The following is a 22,407-nucleotide window of genomic DNA, read 5'->3' as shown; positions in this document are numbered from 1 at the left end:
GCAAAACTTGAATTACCGGATTTTCGTTTGTTTTCTCAAGTTTTGCCGGCTTAGTTGCCATACCACGGATTTTGCTTGTGCTGTAAGCAGCTTTCATTGTTTTTGCAAATGCAAGTTTTGTTCAATGTTGCTTCAGGGGGGACTTGAAACTTCTGAATTTTTTTATACAAATAATTTTTTTTCGGCTCAACTAGTGTCTGCTCAAAGATTGTCGGCTTCATTGTCACATCACGGGTTATGCTTGCGCTGTTAATTTTCATTGCAAGTGCAAGTGTTGCTGATTGTAGCTTCGAGAGGGACCTAAAACTTTTAAGATTTTTTGAAAAATTGGTTCAAATTGCGTATGCTCAAAGGTTGTCGGCTTTGTTTCCTCTTCATAAATTTTGTTCCGTTGCTAGTTTAGTATTCATATTTCAGGCATGTTTGCTTAGAAGGATTTCTATTGATACGTACGGAAATTTAAATTTTGGTAGCCCTAGTTGTTTTAAACATTTTTCTTTTTTAAACTTCTTTGTGTTTCATTGGTTTGAGTTATATCGCAAAGCATGCGAAGCTCAGCTTTGCCTCCGTGTGAAATATGAACTTATGAAATTTACATAAAATCGAGCGATGATTTCAGAGTGCCTCTGAAAAGAAGTCTAAAGTCGAAGAGTTCACATCTCAACTGGCGTCCAAAGAGTCTATTGCCGTTGACCGCAAAGCAGCAGTGGATCGCAAACTAGACAGGGTCAAACCTGCCCTGGAAGAAGCCAAAAGGGCAGTGAGTAACATTTCGTCCTCTGCCATAGCGGAGATTAAGTCGATGAAGGCTCCTCCGGAGGTGCTCACTCGGGTGATGACTGGAGTGCTGATGGTCCTCGGAAGACATGACACATCCTGGGATGCCATCAAAAGGTAAAGTTCAGAATAAAGTTGAGTGTTTGTAAAAATAAATACTTTTTTGTCTTGAAGTTGCTCTTTTTTCTGATGTAGGCGGATAATGTCCATATCAATTGTATCAGATCGTGATTGATTTCAATGATAAATGTAAAAGTAAGCTACTTTTTTTATGAGTTGAGTTCTTAACGAATCAATTTATTTTCAATACAATTTTTTTTTATTTGTAATGATGTTTAAATCTATTCAATAAGTAGTTCTTCATGTCATTGAATCACTACAAGTTAAAATATGCGCTTGCGCATGTGTTTTTCTAGTTTCCTGATGAGTAAGACGTTCAAGGAAGACGTGAACAGTTTCGAGAGCAGCATGTTCTCCAAGGAGAGGAAGGACAAGGTGCGCAACTTCATGTCCCAGCACTCGGCTTCCTTCGAGGAGGAAAAGGTCAAGAGGAGCTCCTCTGCCATCGTGCCTCTGTGGAAGTGGATGAATGCTCAGCTCAGATTCTCAGACGTGTACATCGAGGTCAGTCACTTCCATTTCATCCTAATTTACGGAAAATTGACGATGATTTACCTCCTAAGTTTGAAGATCTAAAACTAATGTGGGAAATGACAGCAGTTGAAGTTTTTTCACATGGCATGAATTATTTCGTTAAACTAAAAGTATTGATGCTTGCCCTTGTTCAGTTTTTGGCTCTTCGTCGCCATTTTGAGTCTACTGATTTTAAGTATTCAGTGTAAAATGGGTGAAGATGAGCATAAATAAATGATGGTAAGAATAATTCAATGTGCGTGATAGTGGCTTAAGAGGTAACATAGTTCATCGGCTTTCAATTCCTTGAGTTCTTCAAAAGATCTTCAAAATCAGTTACATATTCAAAAGTTTTCTGGTTGCTTGAAGCTTTTTTGTCTTCAAAAGTAAAAAAAAAAGGGCAAATATTGAAAAATTTCAGGTGCAACCACTTGAAAAAGAAGCGCGTCAACTAGAAGACGAACTGTCCCAATACAAACGCCAGCTGATCAAACTGGAATCCGATCTGGGAGAACTGACTTCAGTGATAAGTGAGAAGAAGGCGGGACTGAACAAGGGACTTGCGGAGGCTGCGCAGCTGGAGATGGATGTGAAGAGGGCCGAGGAGACTATAGAGTCGGCACAGTTGCTGGTGGGCAAGTTGGAGGACGAATTTGTCAGGTGGAACGAACAGGTTAGGAGAATGGATTTTCTAGAACACTTGGAGTTTGAATAGATTTGCGTCAAAAATTTCATGTAAATGTTTTGAATATCAAAATTTTTTGAGTTTCCATGGTTGTTTTTGGTCATAATGTATCGTTATACCTAGCATCCTGTGCCGTATATCATGATATCTTTTTTACAATCTACAGTTAAATTTGTTACATTTTTCATTTGGCAGCAAAACGCTCTCTAACTAACGGCCATGTTTGTGGAAAAAAAAACGTGTTCATGTTTAATGTTGACCGACCGATTCCACGTGCTTGTGATTTCTTGGATTAACCGTACTTTGTCTCCGTCAGGGGCGGATTTAGGGGAGGGGGATGGGGGAGGGGAACCCGGTAGTACTGTTTTAAGACATCCATTTTTGGCTGACCGACCCTAAAATTTTTTCCTAATGACGCCTTTGGCGCCAACATATACTAATTTTTTGGGGGAGCGCGTGCCGAAAAACACGATTTTCTGGTCAAATTATTTCAAAAAAAATGCCTGAAACGCCCTTTTTGGCATGTATTTTTTTCCAAATTTCCATTCGGCGCAGAAAATTTGGCCAGATTAGGGTCTTTATCGGTGTTTGGGAGAGTTCAGGAAATCAATTTGGTCAACCTAAAAAAAGTTGACTATTTCGAAAAAAAAATTGGAAATCCGCCTCCCCCTTCGAGAAAATCCTAAATCCGCCCTGATGTCCGTACAATCAATTCGGTTGATTGATTATTGTGCTGAAACGAAGCTTCTGGTTTCTGACATATTTTAGATATTGGTTTGGAAAAAATCCAATCCTTAAATTAATTTGAAATCGTTTGTTCACAGATGAAAGAATTGGAGAGTGACCTGGGTCTCCTTCCTCAGAAAGCACTCTTAGCAGCTGCTTTCATAACCTACCTCTCAGGAGAACCAGAAGACGTCAGGTCAGCTGTCACTTCGATCTGGACCCACATAGTCTACGGGGGAGATAGTAGTCAGGGGTCAAGTGAGTTCAACCTGAAGAGGTTCCTGAGTTCGGAGAGTGAGCAGCTGGTGTGGAAATCGAAAGGGTTGCCCTCCGATAATTTGTCGCTGGAGAATGCCATTGTCATTCTTCAGGTGAGTTCAGTTTTTATTGCAGCGATAAATGAAATGTAGAAACTGTGACAACAGAAATCAAATCAAAAGTTTCTGACTGTTTGCTGTTTTCCGTGTAATAAATTGATTGGTTTGTTTATGCAGCTAGCAGTAGTTGAACTTGGCGTAAGTACCTATCGATATTAGATCTTGTGGCTATGTGTACACATCTCCTCTCAGCTCTTCGTCATCTATTCTTTTATTTGTTTTTTGGGTCAGGTTCTAAGTATTGTGTGATTTTTTGAAATCATGAGTTTTTCATCTTCGTTAGATTTAGAATAATATGTGTTCAATGCTCAGAGTTTTGAATGGCTCCTTTGTCATAACTCTAAAAATAATATCTCGTCTCATCAGAACGTTTACTCAAAATTATCACATTTTCAATTCGTGAAAACTTTGTAGGCCTCCCTGAGACCCTTCCTAGTGGACCCCTCCAAACGTGCCTCTGAATTCCTCAAGGCACAGTTGAAGGACCAGAGACTGGAAGTAGTCAGCCAGCAGGACCCCTCCCTGGCCAACAGTGTGGAATTGGCTGTGCGGTTTGGCAAGACTCTGCTGATTCAGGAGGTGGACAGTGTGGAGCCATTGCTCATTCCGATCCTCAGAGGAGACCTCATTGCTCAAGGTCAGTTTGATTTGCATCTGAATTGCATTGCTTCTTAGTTTTGTTGTGCAAAAAATAGCAGTTCCCACCTTTGATTTTAGCAACTTTAATTGATATTTTTACTTCGATGGTTTATTAAGTTGTAATGAATGAAGTGATTTATCGCATATTTAGGTAGTTTTTTAAAGAAAAGTCTTACAAATTGTTCATAACCTGTTCATAATTTTGGTTGTTCGGGGTTGACTTTTGACTTCTTTACCCTTGCGATAAGCAAGCGTGTTGCAACCGGTTACTAGACTTTTTCTATCGTAAGCAACTTTGTCCTTCAAATTTTGCACGTAAAAGTAACATTTCTGTACACTATCGAATTTGCGAGCGTACTGTAATGGTACGAGTTTTTTTTTCCAATAGTTGCAAATTTTGGTGTCAATTTACGTCTTTTTGAAAGCATGTGCTGTGACGTTTGATTAGTAATAAGTTAACACAGTTGATGCCTTTTTTCATTCATCAAATGAACCGAAAAAAGCTATTTGTTTCAAACAACAGTACAAAAATAAAACTTGATTTGAGAAATTTTTAAACTGAATATGTTTTGCAATTTTTTTGAAAAGTATTATTCATAAAAAAATTTCGCTGAATGCTTTCAAATTTAATATATGCAACGTTAGTGTGGATGCCTGTCTGTTCTATTTACACAAGCAAATCTTGTGTGATTGTATGAACTCTCTTTTTTTCCCACCTGAGTCGCAAATATTCATTGCGACAGAGTTCATTTTGAAAGTGTTCATTTTGATCAATAACCAGCTATTAAGTACAGCCAATGCTACGGATATTAACACAGACTGTTATACTACAAATAGCATTTTATTCAAGCTATCATGGATCATAGCGTAGAGGTAGAGAAGGAGACCCGCAGCAAAATAAGAGGGTTCGAACCAGGACAGGGTCGGATGTTTCTAGTGCACTTTTTCGTATACTAGTTAAAATGCGTCCGCTCTATAAATTGAGTCATGTTAGTTGGTAATTTTTTAAAATTGACTGGTACTACTGATGCGTCATAATTGTTTAGACTCATAAATGGCGTGCGTCACTTAAGAATTTTTGTAGACTCAACGTTTTAGTCATTCAGTTTTTTCTAGTAGCGTTATCGGTCATGTTTTTGCTTGTGTATGCGAAGTGCAACTCTGCCTCTGTGTTTGAATTATTACATGCTAAACTGTGTCTATTTGTGTTTGGTGCCACTTTTGTTGCATCGCATTGGAGTTTTATTAGCATATGTAGCTGCTTTATTTGTGGCTAGTGCTTGCAAGTTACCAGGGTTCGTAGCGCAGATGTGAGGACAAGGACTATACGTTTTCTCGTCGTAGGATCGACTCCGGTAGAGCAAAGTTTTTATGGAGCTACTTTTTGTCGTTTTTTTGCTAGTGCTTGCGAATCATTCGGACTTTTGGGCCATCATTAGGGCTTTTGGTTTTTTTGTTTATATTTGTCGGCCTAGTTAACGCAGCACGGGTTCTTTTCGAAAATTCCGCTTTCTCTTAAATTTCTGTAGGCTTATTGCTTGATGTATTTGAGTGACATTTTTCGGGGAACTTCAGTTTTTTTTTATTATTAGTAAGCGTTATCAAGTCGGAATACTTTTTTCCGGGTTAACAACTAGTTTAACAAAATCAGTTGAATCACTTATGATTTCATGAGCTCCGTTTCATCAGCTCAGGTTCATGAAAGCTCCGATTGAACCACCGGATACTAGTTACTACTCATGCTATATCTAGACCTTACACCATTGTATGTATAAGCATAGAGTTTTGATATTAACTTTCCACTGATGGTTTTTCGGCTTCATGGTTCTTTATTTACTCTCTGTCGGTTTACTTTCCAATTTATGTCGTCTGCTTTGCATACTATACTTAACTTTATAGCTATCGTGGATCTATTGTGGGCGTTACATAAGATTTTTTCCTTTATGTTTTTTGACGACAATTTTTGGCTGAGTTTCTGCGTATTGGATGTCGGCTTCTATTCTGTCGGCCTATTTACCGTTTTTTCGTAAAGTGTCCGGTAGTATGTTTGAGATCAATAGGACTCCAACACCAGCTTTTTAGATGCCTAAATTCAATCTCACTAGGACCATTTGAAAAAAAAACAATGAATTCAATTACGAAGAAAAACCAGGTTTTGTTTTATTTTTTTTCTCATTTTTTTTTAACTTCCTTCTGCAATTGTAACATAATTCGATGATCTGTTTGCTATTTTTAGCGTAGTAGTAATTTCATCCCTTAATTGTTATATCGCTACTAGACCGAAGCTCAATTTTGCCTCTGCATTGAACGTTTTCTATACAATTTCTTTCAGCTACAAAAAAAAACTTTTTTTTTGAATTTTTTGCTACGTCGGTTGTTTTGCACGTAATTACTACGCATGTGATTATTATGCTTGCGATTAGCAGGCTTTATCAATTTGGAACGTAGACTTTTTTAAACAGTGTGTCCTGCAAGCAACTTGTCCGACAAAATAACTGAATCATTATCTCAAAATCTGCTTTTTCGTCAGCTAGCAGACATACTTTGAGCTTCTCTGCATTTAAAATAACACCAGTTTTAATGAATGGTTATTTTTCAATAACTCCGTTTTGGTATATTTTTCGTATTTGTACTCGGCATTAAAGTTAATGAGTTTTTATCTTATCGGTATTACCTTAACTTTCGATTGTCTTGTTTGGCATCTTTTTTCAAAGTTAAGAAAATTTGATAGATGTAGTTTTTCTCGGCATTTTCAAAAAAAATTTTGTTTTTGTTTCAATTTATATCTGCTATGTTCGTGTTGTATCACAAGTTAAGCGAAGCTCTGTCTTGCCTCTTTCTTTGAAATTCAACTCAATTTCATTTGCTGAAAAATGGAGAAATTTCGTTCACCAATTACGAAAGTGAAAAAATGTGAACAACTTTTACTTTCAAAATTTGATTATAATTTCCAGAATTCCCAACTGAAAAAACTTCCTCAAGAAGAGATTTCTTTAGTTGGATTAAAGTTATGGAAAAAGCGCTAAAATATAAAAAAAAATGGTTTGGAATTCAAACACCTGTAACTTGGTGTATGTTTTTCTTCATTATTCGAAAAAGAAATAAAACTTCAAAAAATCTTTTTTTTGTTTCCTTGTGTTCATTGACACTTTTTCCAAGTAACTGTTGGCTATGTTTTTGTAATTTTTTTGGCAAAAAAGTTTTCAATGGTAGGGCTAATTTTTGGTCCTTTCAATATAAAAAACCATACAGTTGCATATGAAATGGTTTGGAACAAGTTTTGGCTGAATTAATTTTACCGTTAAACAATTTCTTGGTTATTTTTGAGAGCTGAATGTATTTTTTTTTCTTGGGTAAGGTTGATTTTTATTACAATAAAAAACGAGTGTTTTCTATTTCATAGGAGCGCGGAAGATGGTTCTGGTCGGCGATAAACTAGTAGACTACAACCCTGAGTTTCGTCTTTTCCTCGCCACCCGCAACCCATCCCCTCAACTGCCCCCTGATGTCGCCTCAGTCATTACTGAGGTCAACTTCACCACCACCAGAGCCGGGCTGGAGGGACAGTTATTGGGAGTGGCAATCAAACATGAGAAACCTGAGCTGGAGGAGCGACAGTCACAGCTGCTTGAGCAGGTGAATTTTTCCTCAATTTATTGCTCAGTGATTTTGCTTTTTCAAATTCAACTAGTACATAATCAAATGTACGTAGTCCAGCGTTCTTAACCAAAAAAATCTTCATAGTGTTTTTAAAAAATTAATTTTTGAAGATCCGAAAATTTGGCTTCTTATATTTTTAGGAAGAGAATTTGAAGCTGCAGCTAGTCAAACTAGAAGATGAACTGCTCGAGAGTCTCGCTACAGCTGAGGGGAACCTCCTTGAGAATAAGCAACTCATCGATTCCCTTGCGAGGACCAAAGAGAGCAGCACTACTATCTCAAACTCGCTTCAGGAATCGCAAAGACTCCAGCAGAACTTAACTGAAGAGAGGAATGCGTTTCTGCCTCTGGCCAAGAGAGCCAGCAGGATTTATTTCATAATCACAGACCTGCACCGGATCAGCAACATGTACAAATTCTCACTGGCGTCTTTTATAAGACTGTTCCAACGTTCGCTTGAATACGAAGTGAGTTTATACTTCATGAGTATTTTTTATTGTCCTGATATCAGTAAAGTATAAATTGAGGTCATTTACTAATATTATTAAATCCTCAATTGCAGTGCGCTCAACACGGAGCAGGTACCGTTGATAGCCAAAAACTTGCCTTTGCAATTGTGCTAACTGTGAAATGCTTCTTATTTTACTGATTGTTTTGGGCGATAGATGAATCCCTTGCTTGTTGTTGTAAATTACGACTTTTCCATTTCAGACAGGAAGTGAGGCTGGAAGTGAGAGTAGGATCGTGAGTCTGGAGAAGGTGTTCGTGCAGATGGTGTTCGAACAAGTCAGTCGCTCCCTCCTCAAGGCAGACACACTCACTTTCGCCACTCACCTCGCACACATGCTTAACCACGACAAGTTCCAGCACAATGTAAGCGCAGTCTTTATCATCAGACAGAACTCTTAGTGTTTCTTAGAAATTTTAGTTTGAATGTTAAATATCACCATTGCTTGAAGAATACAAAAAAGCGTAGATATAAACGAAATTTTTCTCAGACTGACTTTCGATTCTGGGATCAGACAGGGACATCTAGGTCGATAATGTTTTAGGAGTGGGAGTTGTTCACGCGTACAGCTTCCTTGAGTGGAAAAGTGAACGTAGATGAGATGAAGTGGATCTTCAAGCAGTCAGGTAGAAATTGTCCCACTCAAAAATCAAAATCAGCTTTTTGTACAAATAAAGTCGATCTTGTTTTGTGTTTTAACAGATAGTAAGTTTGTGTGCGATTTCAAATTCATAATCATGAAGGCTTACCTGCTCTGCGGGTCATTCAAGTTTTGCTGTCATTGAAATTGAGAAACTAGGTTCTCGAAATTCACAGCATCAAATAAATGATTGCCTCAATTGAATTCACCCGGGTTTTCCATTCAAACATCTTTTTTAAAGCAAACTTATCCCAGGAAAAGATTTTACCTAGGAAAAGAGTAGCTTATAAATTTTATTCATTCGTGCCAACTTTTGAATTAACTTATGAATAAACATTTACACCAATTAGTACAGTCTGTGATAGTTAATGAGTCAAAACTTCAGGTGGCAAGGAGTGTGAACAGTCTCTGGTGCTTCTCAAGAGTGTGCTGCCTAGTCTGTACAGTAGACTCAATTTGCACGACGAGAGTGCCTGGAGTGACTTCTGGCAGAGTGACGAGTGTGAGAAGCCAACCCACTTCCCCCACCACATTCAGAAGTCCATCACACCATTCCAGAAAGTAAAAGCTGTTTCTTACTATCTTCGAAGCGCCATTTGAGACTCGTGTCGCAATATGTCGCCATGCTATATTCTAAAGAGGCATTGTTTTGGTACTATTTGGCTACACGCATTTTTGTCTGATCAATCCAAAAAAAATGATCGTCCTTTGCGAGAATAAATTTATGTGCTAAAAATGTTTTTTTTTGTAGAAATTTAAAAAAAATGCTCACAAATCCATTTTCCTCAAAAAAAATTGTTGTTTCAATCACAAATTTCTAGACCTCAACCTCCATTAAATTATTTTTTTTATTGTTTTTTAGCTGCTTGTGGTACAAGCCCTCCGACCGGACCGACTAGAGAGTGCCATGAAAGTGTTCGCAGCCCAATCTCTCTCCCTTGCCTCCCTTCAAACATCGGCCACCAACATCGAGAAAATCTACAAAGAGACACTCCCCTCTGAGCCTGTTTTGTTCATAGTCTCCCCTGGGGCGGATCCCAGCAGAGAGTTGCAGGAATTGGTGGAGAAAGTGGGAGTGGTGGATAAGAATCAGTTTTACGAAGTTAGTTTTGGATTCATGTTTGAAGTTTGATTAAATAGGGACTTTTAAAGTATATTTAATATTTGTAAGAAATGGTTATTCATATTTTTATTCATTGAGAGTCCTGCATTAGCGAAAAATGCCAAGTGAAACCCTAAAGGCTTGATCTAGACTTGTACTGGGCTGCCATGTTGTAAAAACGGTTTTAAAACAGCGTCATTTTTAGCGATTGTTCGAAAATCAAATTTCAAAAAGAGAATTTTATGTCTTTCAAGAAAGTCGACTCCGCAAATCTTAAGTTAGTTATAGTATTTGAAGGAAAAACTGGACATTTTGTCATCCAGACAAAAGTAATTGCCTGGAGCCAGAAAAATGGCAACATGCTTTCGTACGCGTTCAGTTAGCATGTGAACAGGGCTGGTCAAAATATGTTTTTTTTTAAAAAAAACGTTTAAAACTGTTTTAAACGTTTTAAACAGTTTAAAACATGTTTTTTTTGCAAGAATTTATTTTTTCAAGCAACGCATACAAAATGCTAGTTTCTCAGTTTTCTCTGAGGAAAGGCTGTTCCTGAGGTCCCCTTCCACATACCCCATTGTCAGCAAAACTTGCATGGCAAATGCGCACTTGATAGCTTGTTGAAAGAACTGCACTGTACGTGTTAATTTGGATGAATCAAGTAACAGCTGCCAGTTAAATTGCGTAATAATTGCGCCCTCGCAGTCGAAACATGAAACACTGTTTAAAACACTAAAATTGAGTCATGTTTTAAACAGTGTTTAAAACAGTTTTACTGTTTAAAACAACCCCTGTTTTTTATTGACCAGCTCTGCATGTGAAGCAGCTCTGTCCTCTCGAGTCAGACAAGCAAGTGATCACTATTTGAAAATGATATATTTAGATTGCAATGGGGCAAGGTCAGTCCGAAATTGCCATTAACAAACTGCGTCATTGTGCCTCCTCGGGTGAATGGCTGTGCCTCAAGAACGTCCATCTGGTCACAGCCTGGCTGCCCACTCTGGAAAAGGAACTGAACTCCCTCTCTCCGCACAATAACTTCAGATTGTTCCTTACAGCTGAGCCACATCCTAATTTCCCCACAGTCCTTCTGCAGAGCTGTCTGAAGGTATACAAACATTTAAAACCCAAATTACTTTTGGTTCAATTTTTTGTTGATCACCTGTAGTGTGACAGGTTCCGCTATTTCTCTATCGGAAAATAGAACAAAAATCGGGAAAATTAGGTTGTTTCGATTAAAGACTTTTTAAAATCTTTCCTTCGAGGCAAACTGTCATTGTTTTTTTTTTTCATAGGTGAAATGCATGCTGGTGTTAATGCAAAATTTTATTTTTGCGAATTTAATGCAATTTGATCTAGGTAACCTATGAGTCGCCACCTGGTGTGCGAAGTAATATCGAGAGGACATTCCAGAACTGGACTCCTCAGTTCTTTGCCAAAGGAGACAACCCCCAAAGAAGCAAAGCACTGTTTGCATTGGCTTGGTTTCATGCTGTGGTAGAGGAGAGGAGGACTTATATTCCGCAGGGGTGGACTAAATTCTATGAGTTTAGCCTGGCAGATTTGAGGTCCGGAGCGGATATCATTACAAACTTGGCGGAACAAGGAGGTTTGCAAGGCGATTGTTGGTTTTTGAGAACGCTCAGTTGTTTTCCACATCATTGAAAATTCTATCAGCAATTTTGTTACCCCAAGCTGATATCAAAAGGATACCAAATTTGCATGATAAAAATTTGAGAAGCATTCATTACAATATCATTTGTTTTGAGGCGCCATAATCCTACGTCTATAGAAAAGTCGTCGTGATTGATATAATTTTTGACGACAGTTTAAGTTTACCTGCTACATACTTTTTCTAAGAATGTCAGTTTCTGTTAAAATGAATTTATGGTCGAGCCATTTTGAGAGTTTGACCGGTATTGACCTGTTCAGGACGAGGAGGTGGTGGGGACCTGCAGTGGGATTTTGTTCATGGTCTGTTCAAGAATGCGATCTACGGTGGCAGAGTGGACAACTCGTTCGACATGAAGGTGCTCGAATCATATCTGAGGAGGTACTTCAACTCCAATATGGCCTCATCTGGACAACTCTCCGACGCCATACCCCCTTTGCCCAACTCAACTAACATCAAGGTATTTCATAAAAGTGTGATGAATAACAATTCGCTTGTTAATCATGGTTCGGCCATACATGTTCTTTCGCTTAGTAATATCTCCGTGCGCTTGGTAAATACTGATGATTTCGAATTCGATCAGTACGTCATAAATGATGATATTGAGAACTTTTGTCGCGATAATGCCTCTTGAAAATAATATAAATTGGCCATGCGACAAAATTACTTATACGAGGTTCAAATTTTTGGAGATAGCTATTTCATTTGAGGCGTCAAACTAAAATGAATAGTTTTCTCACATAATGGAATTTACCCAATTTTTTCACAGACAATGCTTAACATGATTTGTTTCTGTGTCCAGGCGTTCCAGACTCTCATTGGCCAGATAGGCGAGGACCGTCCGATGTTGTTCGGCCTCCCTCCTAACATAGAGAGATCCGCCCAGGTGATCAAGAGTGGCCAAGTGATTAACCAGCTGAAACTGTTGGTTTCTGTGACTAGCACCGAGACATTCCAGCGGGAGAAGTGGAATGTTGAGATATCCCCGTTCCTGAACCACTGGAAAAACGTGCTCCAGGTGAGATGCATCGTCAATAAACTCCTTACTTAGTTGGCATATTTTTGATAATTTCTTATTTGATACCATAAATTGGTTGGCATAATTTTGGACGCTGAAAGTTTTTTGAAGCTGTACTGTGTCTACAGTCCAGCAGAGCATTTTTCTGTGAAGGTGCAGCTTTTTTCTTACATGCCTTTTATAAAACTTTTAGTAGTGCCCCGCAGTGAAAAAAGAATGGATAAAAATCGATTATACACAGACAAATCTACCGATTAACTCAAGTGTAGAATCGGTTTATCTGCAACTATTTTCCGAACAGTGATCGATTTTATCGATTATTTACCAAAAAAATATTAAAATTAAGAGTATAAGACTTTTCAATACAAAATGCATTGCAATCACTTTTTTACACAAGCTAAGCGTGGTGTATTATCACGAAGGTTTTTTTTTCTAACCTAAATTGCAAATAAAAGTGCTCATTTGGTGGCACTATTGGTAAATTTCAGTTTAATCATATTTAAGCTGATTTAGGCATAGCCATTTTAATGGCATATGTTGCTGCTTTATTGGTTAGTGTTAGGTCCGGTTTGAAAAAAAACGTAGTATGAAAATCTATGGGATTTGTTTTTCGTTTTTTTTTTCGCGACGCTCTGGAAAATGTTTGCGCCTTTCGCAGAAGTTTCAATTTTTCGCTACCTGCTAATTCTGAGGTACTTAAATTTTTCCTGTGCGATCTGTCTTTTCCCTGTGTTTTTGTAGAAAAGCTGATTTTGACTTCAGAAAGTTTTTTTCTTTCTTTTTTTTTTGAAATTTCGTCACTATTCTTGAAAACTACTTGCTAAATCTGATATTAAGGGTTCAATCTAAAAAATCAGGGTGCCGAAATCTTCAATTTGAGAACCAGGGCGTGAAAAATAGGCTATTCCCATGCTTTACTAAGGAAAAGTTTATGAATTGAGGAATTTTCATATTTTTGAATGTCTGATCGGTTTTTGGAATCTTTTTAGCCTTTTTTTTTCAAAATATACCCGGCCAAAATCTGAGATAAAAACTTCAATTGAAAGAGCGAGTAGTAGTTTTCTCCTTTAAATTGGCGGTTTATCCCCTACTTAAGCAGAAAAACACCAGGGTTCCTTATGGATTGAGAAAATTTCATAATTTTGAAGTTTTGATCGATTTTTGGAATCTTTTTAGCTTTTTTTTTCAAAGTCTACCCGGCCAAAATCCGAGATAAAAACTTCAATTGAAAGAGCGAGTAGTAGTTTTCTCCTTAAAGTTGGCGATTTATCCCCTACTTAAGCAGATAAACACGAGGGTTTAGCGTTAAGTCTACTTTTTGAAATTTTGAAAACTACGCATTTTCGTATCGGGTCAAAATATGATTAAAATTATTAGAACAGGTAGATCTAGCATTAGCTGGGCCACTAGTTTACTTCCAAGCGACAGTGGCTTGGATATTCAAGTCCAGAACATTTAAATATTTTTTTTTCAGTCGTTTGTTTGCTGCATAACATTGGCAATTTGATAGAAACTGTAGCTGCCTTATTGGTGTTAGTAAAATAATAAGCGGTTCTGAAGCAGATGTGAGAACATGATGCTCCTAAACTCAAAAAAAAAAATTTTCAAGGTATATTTTAAATCTTTTTCTTGTTTCAGTTTGTTTTGCCTGTTTAGAGCTCTTTTTTAGCATTTTACTGGCTTGTGTTTGCGAAGCGCAACTTCGCCTCTGTGTAAAACTATATAACCGAATTATTACTATATAAAATGTAGCAGATCTGAAATCTATATATTTTTCTGTAGATAATCAGTTTTTGTCACTACGGGATAGGTAATTTTGTTCCAAAAAATATTAATTTGTACGTAAATATATTCATTCATTTTTGTATCGCAAGTAGTGTGATTCTGTCCGCCTCGCATCTGTGTTTATATGTGAGTTTATGAGCTCTTTTTAAGTGGCGTTTATGCTCCGTTTTTATGCAGCTTTGAAACAACAAAGGCTAAGGAGATTTCCACTGAGGCCTAGCCGGAAAATTTTAAGCAATTTTTGACAGCTTGTTTAAATCTATGTCTATATAACCAAACAGATATTTTCGGAATCGATGTTTTTTTGCAATAAATATGAATACCCGTTTTTGAATTTAGCGCGAGGAGAACGTGACGGACAGTGGGATGCTGCACCAAATCGGTAACTACGCCATGGGGTCCGATGCCTCCTCCTCCAAGGGAAGCAAGAAGGAGAGTCCGGTTTCGTCCTTCGTGAAACTGGAGAGATTCAATGCTCTCAAACTGATCAACACTATACACCAGTCTCTAACTGCACTGGCCAAAGTGCTCAAGGGCAAGGCCATGATCACGACTGATATCAGACAACTGGCGTCTGCTCTGCTAAAGAGAGAGGTAAAAAATTAGTAAAATTCTGTAGCTCACTTTCGCTATTTTAGGCTTGAACTGAACACGATTTTAACATTGATTTTAACCTTAACATTTTGAGGGGAAAAAGTATAGCTTTACGAATTGCTCACTTTTCAACTCAAGAAAAGAACACAAAATTTATTCGTTTCTCAGTTTTAAAGAGAAATCAAATCGGCTCATTATTGAATCGTTAGCCAAATCAGTAATGTTTTCAAATTTTGAAGATAATATGTTGCTGCAAAATATTCTAATTTACTTTTTGCGTCATTTTAATTTGCTCCGTTTTGTAGCAAAAGGTCTTATATTCAAAGAAACTTTTCTGCTTTTTATCAATTTGTCTAGTCGACAACAAATGTCTAAGGTTTTTTGTATATGAAATTTTAAGTTCAATTTATTTTGATCAAATATGACGCCATTTCAGACGCCGACCAGTTGGCTGTCTCTGAGTGAAGGACCTCTGGATCCACTGGACTATCTGTCTAGTGTTGTCAGCAAGGCAGCCAGTGTGGAGCGATGGTATCTCAAGGTGAAGAGCAATCCTCAAGACAGTAGCAGTCTGTTCAGAGAACCAGTGGACTTGTCTGACCTGTTCACGCCGAATATATTCCTCAATGCCTTCAGACAGCAGGCAGCTAGGTTGGAATACAACTAATCATCAATTCTAACTACAAAATTTATTCACTTTTTGAATTCAATAGCATCCCTTATGATCAAAAACTTTTTTATGAGAGCATTTTCAACGTAAATTGAACTGAAATTAATACCGCCGGGGCTTTATGATAGGAAAAGTAGTCCTTTTGTTCGATCTCAATTTTTTCAAAAATGTTTAAATGATAGTCGATTTGCTCTTCGTTTAAGGGACCTGGGAGTATCAATGGACAGTCTGGAGCTGTTCTGTGATTGGTCAGATAGAGGCCAATCATCGCAATCCGGTTTGACTCTCAAGGTAAATCTTGTTATAAGTTGGAGTGAGTAAGGGTCAATGAACGTTGTGAAATCTCTTGTATCGGTCGTGATAATTTTTTTCAGGGAACCAAATTCCACTATCGAACAGCAAAAGTGTGAAGATCACAAAAAATCTGATCGACTTTTAGTTTTGAAAGTGGATTTTAATTTTCAGATTTCCCAGCGGAATAAAAAGTTTACTTATTGATTCAATTTTTACTCAAGCGTAGCTTAGTGTGATACTACAAAGCTACTTTTTCCAACCTAATCGCAATTATTGGTGCTACTTTTTTGTTGGCAGTCTTGCAGTAGGAGGCTGAATTGGCTATTTAATAGTCCCATGTTTTGACATTTGATTATTGATAAAATAACACAGTTGATACATTTTTAATTCATCACGTGAACCTAAAAAAAAGGTATTTGTTTCATAAAACAGTACAATAATGAAAAAAGAAATTTTTCAACTCAATTTAATTTTTGAAGTTTTCGAAATGCATAATTTATTCACAATTTGCCTTTATACTTAAAAATTTATTACATGCAAAGTTAGTATGGTTGGCTTTAGCGTATTACATTTCAAATTATTACATGCAAAAGTTGCGTTTTTGTGCATTTTGAAGCTCCCTTCTGCCGTTTATCCGCTCGTCTTTAGTTTTTTGAAAAGTCAATGGCACAATCATTTAGGGCAGTCATCTGGAAACTTGAATGTCCGAGAACTTAGTTTCAAATCCAGTAGAGATCATTTCAATTTTCAAATTTCCTTTTTTAAAAAAGTTTTTTTTTCTATTTTTTTGCTTTTGATATTTTGTCTTTTTTTGTGTGTTTGCGAATTGTGTTGTAATTTGTGTCACAAATTGGGTTAATTTTATTTAAAAAGTTTTAATGAATTGTTTTAGAAATTCACATTATAATAGCATTGTCTATGAGAACGTCGCGCATATGCCAGGACGTGAGTCTCGTAATCTACAGGTTTATTTGGGTACATTGAAATAGTTTTGTTCTGTCACATTGATTAATTCCTGTAGTAATTTTTGAAACTTCTAATCGCGAGGTTGGAGATTCAGTTCCGGTACATTACAAAAGTTTAATTTTTCAAGGCATATTTTAACTTTTTTTCCTTTTTCATTTTTTTTTCACTTTTTCGAGCTATTTCTTGCAGTTTTCTCGCGTGAGTTTGCGAAGTGCGACTTCGTCTCTGTGTTGCAAATTTTTGTTTCAATCGAAGCTCAGTACCGAAAAGCAAATTGAAAATATCTGCAAAAATGGGGCTTCTTTTTAATATTACCCAGCGTATTTGATTTTAATTTACAAACTATTCGGTAAACAAAAACATTTCCATCATGGAAACTTCAAAAAAATGCGAAAAGCTCGTATAAGGGCTGCTTTTCTGTTTTTTGGTCATTTCGTCAATCGAATTATATTTTTTGTTAAAAGGATTTCTGCAAACATTCTTTTTAAAATCTTAATGTTGGTTACCTTTGGAAATAAATTTGCTTTTTTTAGGATTAAGATCTTGTTGAAACCGTGTATAGCTCTTCGTTTTTAAAGCAACAACAATTTAATCAGGAAAATTGTAAAAAAAAATGCGAAAGGCTCATATTAGGGCTGCTTTTCTATTTTAAGGTCATTTCGTAAATCGAATTTAAATTTTTGCTACAAAGGATTTTTGCAAACAATAACTTTAAAATCTTAATGTTGTTTACCTTTCGAAATAAATTTGCATTTTTTAGGACTAAGATTTCTTTGAAACATTATATAGCCATTTCTTTCTAGCAGGTTTTAAAATGGGCTAACTGTTTCATTTTTTTCAGAGTTTTAAAAATCAGAAATTTCTCGATCGAGCCCCAGTAAGCGACCTGATTTGATAGACTGGTCACACCCCCACTCGTGGTAACACTGTATCATTGTTCTGCAATCAGTATACATTAGTCCAACAATCGAAAAACTTTAAAATGAAACCAAAATTGGATTGTTCTATAATTTTTGAACTTGCGAGAGCAACTGTTTTTTAATCGTGAACTACATTTTCCCCCCTAAGATTTTTTTGTTTTAAATGTGTTAAATTTATTTTGCTTGCAATATGTGTCTCATCTTCATATAGATGCTTTAGTCATGTTAAAAGTGTAAATACCCGTTATACTTACACAAGCGTAGCATAGTGTGATACAACAATGCTACTTTTTCCCCATAAGTCGCAAGTTTGAGTGTTTCTTTTGGTGACATTTTTCAGAAAAAGGCTAAATCGGCTATATAAAAGCATGTGCGTTGAAATTTGAATATGAATAAACTAATCCTCGATGTCTTTTTACTTCATATATTGAACTGAAGAAAGCTATTTGTTTCATGCAACAGTAAAATAGTAAAAACTCCTACTCAGTTTATTTATCCAACTCAGTTTTCCAACTCAGTTTAATTCTTAAATTATACACAATTTTTATAAGCATTTCATTCTTGAAATGCTTAACTTAGACAAAATTTGTTTTTATGCTTTCAATTTATTTAACGTAAAGTTAGATTGGTTTATTAAATTATAAATTTTTAAACGCAAAATTTGTTTTTTTTTCTACATTTAGAAGCTGGCTTCTGCCTATTTTTAGCTGGACTTCGATATCTCTAAGCATCAGTGGCACTATTTCATAGAGCCACCAACATCAAAAAAATTGATTTTACAAGGAATGAGGTTCAATTCCCATAGAGGGCGTTCATTTTTCAAACTCATTAGTTGATATCTTTTTTGTATCTTTCAGGCTTTAAAGCTACTTTTTGGCGCTTTTTAGCGCTTGTTTTTGCGAAGTGCAGCTTCGCTTGTGTGTTCACATTATTTCAAGAGTCGCGAACATTTTGAAGGCTCTTATGTAGGTAGTGATAATTATATGTTGTTCTTTCACGAAGTCTTAAAATTTGTACAGGTTCAAATTTGATTTTTCGCTTTGACTTTTGATTTCTTTTTAAGCTCAATTCATTTCCTTTGTTAAAACTTGATCAAATTCCAGCTTTGGAAATGGATTTTTTTTTTCAGATTTCCGAGCGGAATAAAAAGTTAATCTATTGATAAAGTTTTTTTAAATTGGGTTGATTTTATAAAAAAAAATAGTTACAATCATAACTTGTTCTAGAATTTCGAACAGCTTTAAGGCCATCATTGTTTCTCAAAATTGACAATTGATTTTTTTTAACAAGCCAGTGTTTTTCTGTTTAGTTGCGTTCATTGACTCTTTTCCAACTGTCTGTTGGCTATGCTGTGATTGATTTTGTTAAGACATTTGACAAAGTGGATTGCAAAAATGTTGAGTCGGGTTTTCGCGGCCCAGGACTTTGCTAATGATTTCGAGCTGTTTACGGTGAAAACCACCGGTTTGAAGAACATTTTGTTTGCTTTTTTTGGGAGATTGTTGTGTGGTACTTTTGACGAAAGCAGGCCATGTATGTGGAGAATAGCTTCTTCTTGCAACTTTTGCTTAAACGTTTCTCTTTTTTTACCTTTTACGCTGTTGATTCTTCTATACTTTTTGATGCGCGATTAATCCTACGCTTTTAAATGTGTTAGTGTAAATTTACATTATAATGATCATTAGTTACGCTTTGGATTAGCAAGCGTTATCAAATCAGAAAAGAGGCTTTTTCAGCTTAACAACTAGTTTAACAAAGTGACCTGAAACGTTTGATACCTCGGCTCATAAAAAATCAAAATCAAAGAGGTAGTCCGCATAAGTGTTGTAGAACTAACGCACATGTGTGTGATTCGAATCAGGTCAGGACTTGTTTTCCTGTAAAAAGGAAAAATTTTCACGAGACAAAAAAAGGTTGTCGGATTTTTGTTTGTTCGCATATGTTTTGTCAGCTTAGCTCGCTCCATTCATCCATGATTTAACAATTGTCTGTTGTATGTATTCCGGTTTTATGCGAGTATTTGCGTTCCAAAAAAATATTGCTGAAATTATTTTTGATGTTTTTTCATAATTTTTCATGCACAATTTTTGAAGCCTTTTGGTTTTTGACTTAAAAAAAAAAATTTGCAGGCTTCTTTTATATAGAAGAAAGCAGGAAATAGCATCTTTTCTAAAAAAAATTGTGAGGTTTTCAATATTTTTGTTTGCAATTATTTTTAAAAATTATATATAAGCCAGTGCAAAATATTCCGGTTTTCCTCCCCCTTTGAAATAAATTTATTCGCTTGCTTTGAGTTTTTCAAGCTTTTACGAAACAAGTGTTAGAGAATGGTTAGATCGTAACTACCTTTGTATTATTTTAAACGTTTTTTGAAAAATATGAAATATGTTGTTTTTGCTTTAATTTTAAGTTGTAAGTCCGGCACATATTTTTTGTCGCAAGTGGTGCGAAAGTCCGCGTCGTCTTCGTGTGTTTTTCTTAATATTATGATAAGTTTTTAAATTAGTTTTATCTCTATTATGTTTATTATGATTGTTTTTATTGTTCCGCTCGATGAAATTGGAGAGGAATTTTGTCTTTGGGTGGGTTTTAGTTTTTTTTTTACTGTATCAACCTTCTCGGAACAAACACTTTGTATTAATGATAGTACAGTATGGCTGCTGAGCAGCGCTGCTCTGACACTTTTATCGTTCTAAGTTTTGATGTTTACACGTTCAGTTGCATAATGAGACCCAAGGGACTGCGAAACTGAATACGTCCGCATAGATTGCGTTAGACGACACGCAACTGAATACAGCCCCATAGAATGCGTTAGACGACACAGGTCATCTAGGCGGTGTGTTGCGAGTAGTTTTCAATACGCAATAGCTGCCACTCGGTAACATTTTATTGACCACAGTGCTGCCTCAGCGCAGTGATGAATGTATGAAAAGTTTCAGGACTTTGTCGACATAACGAATGGCAATAAGTACATACATTGCATGCTGCTCCTGTTTTAAATGAAAACGGTAGAACTTTGTAAAATACTTACAGGAAAATTAATACACATTGGGCCTTGTAAAAACCTGCTGCTAAAACGATGAAGCGTTTTCCAAGCCATCACGTATGAAAAGCATTCTGTAAAAAAGAGAGCCACATTCCTTTTTGCAATTATATGTTCTGTGCTCTTCAACGTGGTTGAAACCTTCTGAAGAATCAAACAAAAAATCTGCTACCACTGGGGTTCGAACCCAGGAGGACTATTGTCCATTGGATCTTAAGTCCAACGCCTTAACCACTCGGCCATAGTAGCTGTCCCGATTAATGAAGAAAATCGAATTGACCTGAGTTTTTTTGGTGGCTATTCTCATTTTTTCTTGATGCTTAGGTGAAGAATCTGTTCATCGAGGGTGCTAATTTGATGGGGTTCCTGAGAGAGAATCAGCAGAACTCGCCCACGATGCAGTTGGTTAAACAGACATGCGTGCTCTCTTGGGTACAAAAGGTCAGTTTAATATCAATTAAATTTTGATTGGTTATATGATTGTTACTTATCTCATTTGAAAATCAGAAAAACCGTGGACTCCAGTAATTTCACTTATATTTAGGGATCTTTCTGGGTTTCCCGTATAGCATGAATGTCGGCAACATTTTTGAATTTTTTTTTGAAAATCCTCCTTGTTAAAATCTTAGATTCGCCCCTGCAGCTGTATGTATTATAATCAACAAGAACGAAACTGTGGACGCCTATGATCAAAATGCTTATGTAATTTGGTATTTGGTTTGTTTCGAATCCAGGGCAGTGGTGGCAGTTCCGATGGAATCCCTAAGTCTCAGTCGCTCCTCTCTCTTCCCCTCTACTCTTCCCTTGAAAGAGACAGTCTGGTCACGTGTGTGGATGTACCCTGTGAGTCAGGCAGTTCTGGCCACTGGGTTGAGGCAGGAGTCGCCCTCTTCCTCCGATCCAGGGTCCTATGAAGAAATAATCCAGCTGATGTTTTGGTGTCTTTCCTAACTTCATTCTAAATGAGTTGCCTGGAACTCTTCACCTCTTGAATTGCCACAATAAACATCCGATTCAACTTTATTATTCAACTTCGCACTACGGCTGCTGCGTCAATTCATCTCATGATTCATAACTTAATAGAAGGTGTAAAAGTACAAAATTAGATTCTTTGACTCTGCTGATGACTGCAAAGCATGAGTTTACACCATAAAAAGCCCAAAATTGAAAGTTCCAACTGAATAATAAACATTATATTTTGAATCATTGTGTGTAGTTAAAATATAAATGGTTGTAAATAAATGCCTGACCTATGTTACTTCGTGCAAATATCGCTCATGTAAAAATGTATTGTAAAAAATAAATATTTTAATTTAAATATTAGAAAAATAGTTTGTGCTGCTAGTTTCTAGTGAGACTGATTATAATCCTTCTTTAATTCAGTGCTCGGTTAATGTTCTTGAAAGTCCTATGCCAGCCCTGCCTGTGATTACGCAAGCAACTCTGACTGATTTGTGATTACGCAACCAATAAATCAGAGCAGTGGTCCTTCAAAATGACTTATCGATGCGAAATCAAAGTTTGATAAAACTTGAACAGCTCTGTGAATACGCGGAGTTAAATTTGATCAAATAGTGTCTTTTTTATTTTACTAATTTAAATAGTTACTCGTCATAAACTACTGAAATTAAATGAGGAAACCTCAAAAAATTATGTTTCACATCTATTATTCTTGTCATTAAATGCAAAAACGATAAAGCG

The 22,407-nt window shown here is 36.5% G+C and overlaps 1 protein-coding gene and 1 non-coding gene across 2 annotated transcripts in view; one reads left to right on the top strand and one right to left on the bottom strand.

Moving 5' to 3' along the window:
* Positions 1–22,035, top strand: part of LOC134844386 (cytoplasmic dynein 2 heavy chain 1-like) — a 495,494-nt gene extending 473,459 nt beyond the window's left edge. Inside the window, exons 26-46 of the mRNA XM_063861048.1 lie at positions 620–894; positions 1,194–1,401; positions 1,832–2,083; positions 2,920–3,192; positions 3,316–3,336; positions 3,613–3,835; positions 7,241–7,473; positions 7,638–7,964; positions 8,209–8,370; positions 8,550–8,631; positions 9,031–9,206; positions 9,508–9,747; positions 10,628–10,852; positions 11,104–11,353; positions 11,677–11,876; positions 12,219–12,434; positions 14,559–14,813; positions 15,250–15,464; positions 15,687–15,774; positions 21,031–21,147; positions 21,441–22,035. Coding sequence (XP_063717118.1) covers positions 620–894; positions 1,194–1,401; positions 1,832–2,083; positions 2,920–3,192; positions 3,316–3,336; positions 3,613–3,835; positions 7,241–7,473; positions 7,638–7,964; positions 8,209–8,370; positions 8,550–8,631; positions 9,031–9,206; positions 9,508–9,747; positions 10,628–10,852; positions 11,104–11,353; positions 11,677–11,876; positions 12,219–12,434; positions 14,559–14,813; positions 15,250–15,464; positions 15,687–15,774; positions 21,031–21,147; positions 21,441–21,620 — 4,218 coding nt within the window. The 3' untranslated portion in view covers positions 21,621–22,035. The remainder of the gene's footprint in view (positions 1–619; positions 895–1,193; positions 1,402–1,831; positions 2,084–2,919; positions 3,193–3,315; positions 3,337–3,612; positions 3,836–7,240; positions 7,474–7,637; positions 7,965–8,208; positions 8,371–8,549; positions 8,632–9,030; positions 9,207–9,507; positions 9,748–10,627; positions 10,853–11,103; positions 11,354–11,676; positions 11,877–12,218; positions 12,435–14,558; positions 14,814–15,249; positions 15,465–15,686; positions 15,775–21,030; positions 21,148–21,440) is intronic.
* Positions 20,873–20,955, bottom strand: Trnal-uaa (transfer RNA leucine (anticodon UAA)). Its single transcript has one exon. It is a non-coding gene; the product is annotated as a tRNA-Leu (tRNA).
* Positions 22,036–22,407: the final 372 nt, after the last annotated feature.

This window comes from Symsagittifera roscoffensis, chromosome 1, assembly GCF_963678635.1.
Source record: "Symsagittifera roscoffensis chromosome 1, txSymRosc1.1, whole genome shotgun sequence".
NCBI lineage: Eukaryota > Metazoa > Xenacoelomorpha > Acoela > Convolutidae > Symsagittifera > Symsagittifera roscoffensis.
This window is presented reverse-complemented; position numbering and strand designations above follow the sequence as displayed.